Source organism: Microtus oregoni, unplaced genomic scaffold, assembly GCF_018167655.1.
Source record: "Microtus oregoni isolate MIOR12 unplaced genomic scaffold, Mior012 000043F_ref0000047, whole genome shotgun sequence".
Taxonomy (NCBI): Eukaryota; Metazoa; Chordata; class Mammalia; order Rodentia; family Cricetidae; genus Microtus; species Microtus oregoni.
This window is the reverse complement of record NW_024543210.1, coordinates 3,747,999-3,754,696: the sequence shown is the minus strand read 5'-3', so window position 1 is coordinate 3,754,696 and position 6,698 is coordinate 3,747,999. Positions and strand designations below refer to the sequence as shown.

The following is a 6,698-nucleotide window of genomic DNA, read 5'->3' as shown; positions in this document are numbered from 1 at the left end:
CTGACTCCATCCTTTCTGCCCCCATGCTCACTGTTCCCCAAACCTATCTCTCACTATCATCCCCTCCCTTTTAGAACAAAACACAAAGCCAGATCATCTTTTATTCTCTTTATTTGTGGGACAAAAGCAGAAGTGGGATGTGAAAATATGGGAAGGAGCTCTTTCCCATCACAGAGAACAGTGGGTCTGCTCAGAGCACTCTTGGTTCATAGGCACAGTGGGCTGGGTATCCGGGGCTTCACCAGTGTCCTTGGGGGCTCCTTTCTTTATGTGGGGTCTCTGGCCCCTGCACTGTCCAGTTGTCCGTTTTTGAAAAGGGAGCCCCATTTGATGGTACCACCTTTTTTTTTGGTGTCCCCTGACCTTCAAGGTGGACAAGTCTATCAGGTAAGTCACACTGGTACGTCAGATGCCCCATTGAGCAGCTCTGCTCAGGTAAGGTCAGAGTTCAGATTTCAGGGTCAGCTGAAGTGTCAGGGGAGCCAGATCAGATGGGTAGTGTGGGGTGGGCTTGCTTGCTGGGTGGGCTGCAGTACCTCGGGAGGCTGGGAGGGGGTAGAGGTGGGGTTCAGGGGAGTTGGAACACCGGTGTGGAGGTAGAAGTCAGTGGAGCACCCGAGGTCAGTGTCCCAGGATGCACAGGTGGCCACACGCCACTCGGGTGGTGGTGGTGGTGGGGGGGGTTCTGGCATTTGCTTGCTTGGCTGTGCCTGCTGTGCCTGCTCTGCATCTGGCCTGGGGTGACAGGGTCATTGTTGCTCATCACTGCTTCCTCCTCTCATTGCTTTCACTCTCAGCTGTGGGCTTGGGACCCGGACAGCTAGGATAGGGTTGCGCAGTCTTGGAGAGTGAGGACAGGGTTGCACAGTCTTGGACAGTTTGGACAGGGTTGCATACACAGTCTTAGCTGGTTCTGGAACGCTGGTAGTCGACTAGTCCTTTAGCAGAGATGATGTTGCTGGTTGAGTTGAAGTTGTGGCCCTTCACAAATGGGTTCCCCTTGGGTCAGGAGTGGCAAGAAGGGGCACTGGATTTAAGCGAAGCTGGCTGAGGCACAAGGAAGGATGGCAGAGTCTTTGTTGTGTTTCAGTCAAGTTCATCATCTGATGAAGATAGTGTGTTGCTGGGTGGAGGAGGCGGTCTTATTCTGGAGGCCATGATCAGGAATCGTGTGAGGGCCTGGGCCACTTCGTCTCTGCTGATCAGAGTAAGTCGGCCATCGGCACCCAGAATGTAGAGTAGGCGGTTGTTGAGGAAAGCTAGGACCTCTGGGTCCAACAGATCTTGTGGGCGGAAGGTGACCGCTTCTTGGTCACCAAGCAGGGCTTCTTGCACGTCGTTGTCCTGCGCGTCCTGCGAGGTGTCTTGCAGGCCGTCATGCAGGCCACACTGACGGTAACGTTGCAGGTCGTCTTGCAGGGCTTCTCGCAAGACGACATCTTCATCACCAACGACGTGCAGCTCCAAGTATCGGCGCTCGTGCGGGCCAGGGAAGACGTCCTCCTCAGGGTTGGCTCTGATCCCGAAGAAGTGACACAGGGTGAACCAGAACCCAGGGGTGAATCGCAGGCCCCGTGGGGGCTGGGAATGCAGAGCATTACGCTGCCAGCACCTGGGCCTTATGAACATTTCGGCCAACTGTCGAGCGGGAATGGTGTTGGCACCCAGAAGAGGGGGCATCTGGCTGAACAACTGAATAAGAGCTGTGACCATGCCACTACCTGCAATGAGGCTTGAGTCCAGGATGAGTCGGAGTGTGTGTCGGGGCGGAGGGTACTCCACCTCCAGAGAGGGGGCAGGCAGCGGAGAGACTTGTTGCCGCTTCACCCTCATTATCACCAGGAGAGCTGCCACACTCACGACACTCTTCCAGCGGAGCAGGCAATAGAAGAAGTTGTAGACGAAGGCCCGGATCTGGGCCATATTGATTTGGGCCAGGAAGCTGTTGAAAATCTGCTCTATTGGGATGGCGGACAGTAGCTCCTGCACCAGGCTCTGCCGATTCAACTCCGCCGACTCTTGATCTGACTCGTCTTCACTGTCTTCGGACTGGGACTCGGAGGATGAATCCCTTTGACCTCCCCTCAGGGCAAGCAGCAGCAGTGGCCGCATAAAGCTGCCCCTGAAGCCTCTCTGATTTTGACTTCTCCTATAGGACAGGGCTCGGGTGTCATCTTGATCAGGCAACTCCATTACATCAAAATGGAAGTGAGAGAAGAAGAAGACCCAATGCCCGGGGAGAAGTACGGTGAGCCTGTCATTATTCAGAGAGGCTAGATCCTCTGTGTTGAGAAGGATCATGATGGGCTCCTCGGTGTTCTCCAGGTAGCGGCTCCACACCATGAAGGAAGCCCGAATTGGAAGGATCCTCAGCTCCACTTGAGGGTAATCCACCTCCATTGGGGAGAGTTTTCGTGAGTAGAAAGCGCAGGTAGCTTTCTTGCCGGTTTCTTCATCAGTTTGGATCAGGGAGGCATACAGGGATGACCCAGTGATGCCTGTTTCCAAGTAGAATGGGTTCTGAGGCTTTGGGTGGTAGAGAATGGGTGCCTTGCGGAAAGCCCTCTTCAGGCATTCCAAGGCCTCCTGCTCCTCTTCTCCCCAGTAGAAGGGCGCCGAACTTAGCAGCTGCCTCACCAGGGGCTCTGCGATGATGGCGAAGTGTTCCACAAAGTGGCGGTAGGGATACATGAGTTCGATAACGGCTTGGAGGCACCTCCTGTTGCCAGGGGCAGGGCACCCCGTAATGAGATTCATGAGGGTCTTGTTGAGTTTCACCCCTTTGGGGAATAGTGCGAAGCCCATGATTTCTGCTGTCTGGCAATGGAACTGGCTTCTGTCCAGTGAGCAGTAGACATTGTTATGGCGAAAGCGAAGCAGAACTTGGCGTACATGCTCGAAGTGTTCCTCCTGGGTCATCGAGTAGATCAGGACTTCTTGGCCACGGCAAATCACGTAGAAGCCTAGGATGTCTTTTAGGATAGAGTGAATCTCATTATCAGATTCGTCGGCAAATGAGCACAATGTGAAGGGCCGGTAGCATCTCATCTGGTGATCAGTCAAACCAAATGTTGCTTTCCATGTGTCTTCTGTGTGTGAGACGCTATAGGTCTCATGGGTTCCCTTAATGTTCCTACGCAGCTCCAGTTTTGTGAACCATGCAGCTCCATGTAATTGGTCAAAGAGTTCTGGCATCATCTGTACGTAGTCCTGTCTGTCCGTCAGCATGTCATACAAAATCCAGTATTCCTCTTGCTGCCTGGCTTTTTGTTGCATCCTGGCTGCCACAGATTCCCAAGGCACCTTGGAAGGAGACTCATAAAAGACGTCGTTTCGATCACTGTCTCCAGCCTGCTGAAGCTCAGAGGGCTCTGATTCAGAAAGATCATCGGATCCGTCTGAGCTTGGCTGGTCGGAAGTCTCATCATCTGCTTCCTTCGGGTTAAACACGTCGGCCAGGTCTGAGTACGAGTGTGGCAATCCGGGTAGCAGGCTCACGCTGTATTTCTCCAGTGCGATGCATGGTGGGGGTGGGTGGAAGCAATTCTTCAGGCAGTAGGGAGAGTGGAAGGTGCAACGGCCTCTGGTCCAGTCGACGTCAGGTGCATGGGTTCGGAGCCACTTGATGCCTAAGACCACAGAGTAGTGGGGCGAAGGTACGATGTCAAATTCAATGTACTCATAATGGTTCTGTTGGATGCACATCAGGGGTTCCGTGTACAGCCAGATGGGTTCGTTGCCAATCAGAGAGCCATCCACGGTTTGGATTGCCTGTGGATAGGGTTTCTCATAGAGCTCCACATAGTGTTCTTGGGCAAACTTCTCATCCATGTAGTTCCCTTCTGCTCCAGAGTCCACCAGAGCCTGTACCGCGACGCTGTGGTAGGGGCTCACCCTCACCATGAGCAGCAGGAAGAGGTGGGCACGGTCGATGTCTGGATGGTACGTATGGGACAGCCAGCTGCTCACCCGCCACTTCTCTGGGGCAGGTGAGTCGATCCAGGTCATGTTCCTTGGGCGAGACTCGGGGGGTAGCCTGAGCACTGCTCTCCTCTCTGCCAGCTTGTCTTCAATTTGCAGGACGACCACCATCAGATTCTTCAGGGATTTCGGCTGAGGGATCCGGAACAGATAGTGCCTGATGTCTTCGTTGAGCCCATGGCACAGGTGGGCCTGCAGGACTTCATCTGGCCAGCCCAAGGTGGGTACCAGACTCTGGAACTCATTAATGTAATCAGCCACACTGCGGTGCCCCTGCCTGAGTTTGAACATGGCGTCTTCTGCCACACGTAGCGTCTGCCGGTACTCGAACATATCTGACATGGCCTGCAGGAAGCCCTCGTAGTCGTTTATGAGGGGGCTGTTCTCCTCTACCAGGGCATTGGCCCACTCCAAGGCTAGGCCAGACATATGGCGCATGACAAACTTAACTCGCAGGTGGTCATTGTAGAACATTGATGCATGGCTGTGCATGGTCATCTGGCAGAGCACGAGGAACTCATGGTAATCTCTTCGATCTCCAGAGAAGCGCCTGATGGTGGGCAGCTGGCCATCCTCCATGGCTTGTATCAAGATCTCCTCTGTCACTATGTGCTGTTGTCTGACATCTTGCATTCGGAGGAACATGGAGATGATGGTCCCCATCGTGGTCATGACTTCTTCCGGAGAGCTCCTGGGCTGACCCTCGCCTTCAAGCTCCCCACTTCCATCTTCCAGGTCAGTCTCGTAATTTGCCTGGCTCCCATACATGGAATCTATGCCATCAGTTGCCTCACTGAGTGGATCTGAACTATAGTAGGTTCTGTCCAGGTCTTCATCACTGTATGAATCCTCGCTTTCCTCATATGAGTAACTGGATAGCTCTTCATCAGTGGGCAGCTCTTGCATTTCCTGGACAGAGCCACTGGTTGGCTCATCTCCCTCTTCTCCCTCCTGGATGGGGCCACTGGACTGCTCTTCTCCCTCCTCGACGGGGCCACTGGACTGCTCTTCTCCCTCCTGGATGGGGCCACTGGACTGCTCTTCTCCCTCCTCAACGGGGCCACTGGACTGCTCTTCTCCCTCCTCGACGGGGCCACTGGACTGCTCTTCTCCCTCCTGGACGGGGCCACTGGACTGCTCTTCTCCCTCTTCTCCCTCCTGGACGGGGCCACTGGACTGCTCTTCTCCCTCCTGGACGGGGCCACTGGACTGCTCTCCCTCCTGGACTGGGCCACTGGACTGCTCTTCTCCCTCCTGGACAGGGCCACTGGACTGCTCTTCTCCCTCCTGGACGGGGCCACTGGACTGCTCTTCTCCCTCTTCTCCCTCCTGGACGGGGCCACTGGACTGCTCTTCTCCCTCTTGGACGGGGCCACTGGACTGCTCTTCTCCCTCTTCTCCCTCCTGGACGGGGCCACTGGACTGCTCTTCTCCCTCCTGGACGGGGCCACTGGACTGCTCTTCTCCCTCTTCTCCCTCCTGGACGGGGCCACTGGACTGCTCTTCTCCCTCCTGGACGGGGCCACTGGACTGCTCTTCTCCCTCCTGGACGGGGCCACTGGACTGCTCTTCTCCCTCTTCTCCCTCCTGGACGGGGCCACTGGACTGCTCTTCTCCCTCCTGGACGGGGCCACTGGACTGCTCTTCTCCCTCTTCTCCCTCCTGGACGGGGCCACTGGACTGCTCTTCTCCCTCCTGGACGGGGCCACTGGACTGCTCTTCTCCCTCTTCTCCCTCCTGGACGGGGCCACTGGACTGCTCTTCTCCCTCCTCGACGGGGCCACTGGACTGCTCTTCTCCCTCTTCTCCCTCCTGGACGGGGCCACTGGACTGCTCTTCTCCCTCCTCGACGGGGCCACTGGACTGCTCTTCTCCCTCCTCAACGGGGCCACTGGACTGCTCTTCTCCCTCCTCGATGGGGCCACTGGACTGCTCTTCTCCCTCCTGGACGGGGCCACTGGACTGCTCTTCTCCCTCTTCTCCCTCCTGGACGGGGCCACTGGACTGCTCTTCTCCCTCCTCGACGGGGCCACTGTCTGAGCCCGCCTCTGCCTGCGCCTGTGCCCCGCTGCTGCCTGGTGTCTCTTCAACGGTGTTGGATGAGCCCTCGGAGGACTCCATTTGTTTTGATGATGGATTCTTAAGCTCCATCATCGTCTCAAATGAGTCTTCAGAGGGTTCCATCATGTCGTCGGTTGGAAAGGACTGAACTCTGAAGACAGGTAAGGTTGTGATGAGTGTGGTCAGAGACCGCAACCGTGGAGATAAGAACCTAGGGGCAGAAAGGGATAAAAGCAGGAGGAAAAGTAGCAATTTAGGGTCTCAAGATGTCAGGGTCAGATTCTCAAGGACAAAGCAGATGCCCAAGTAATTAGAATCAGAGGGAAACCAGAGAAATTCTCCCTACATTCAATACAGCCTCCTCCTCTGGTCACTTGGGGCACTTCTGAAGGGGAGACTCAACCCCTGACCTGCCTCCCAGGCGGAGTCTAACTGCCCCGCCTGCCTCCTTCCTCCACTGGAATGAGAAATTCACAGAACATAAATTTTGTGGAGCAACTGGCCCAGAGCGTCCTCCGTGGCAAGCAAGCACCTGGCAGGGCACACTTCTGGCCCATTTTGCCCTGGCACCCATGCCTGGCCAGTTTCCCTTCCTGTCTCTAGTCATCCGAAAGTCATAAGGTCACATCTCAATGCCACTCGATGCCACTGCTGGC

General features: G+C 55.6%; 1 protein-coding gene across 1 annotated transcript; it reads right to left on the bottom strand.

The window, feature by feature from the left end:
• Positions 1 to 222: 222 nt before the first annotated feature.
• On the bottom strand, positions 223 to 6,168 carry Rtl1 (retrotransposon Gag like 1). The gene is made up of 3 exons (XM_041633416.1): positions 5,738 to 6,168; positions 5,187 to 5,223; positions 223 to 4,695 (listed from the first exon to the last, which is right to left on the bottom strand). The coding sequence occupies exons 1-3, from the start codon at positions 6,166 to 6,168 to the stop codon at positions 1,087 to 1,089; spliced, it is 4,077 nt and encodes a 1,358-aa protein (XP_041489350.1). The 3' UTR covers positions 223 to 1,086.
• Positions 6,169 to 6,698: the final 530 nt, after the last annotated feature.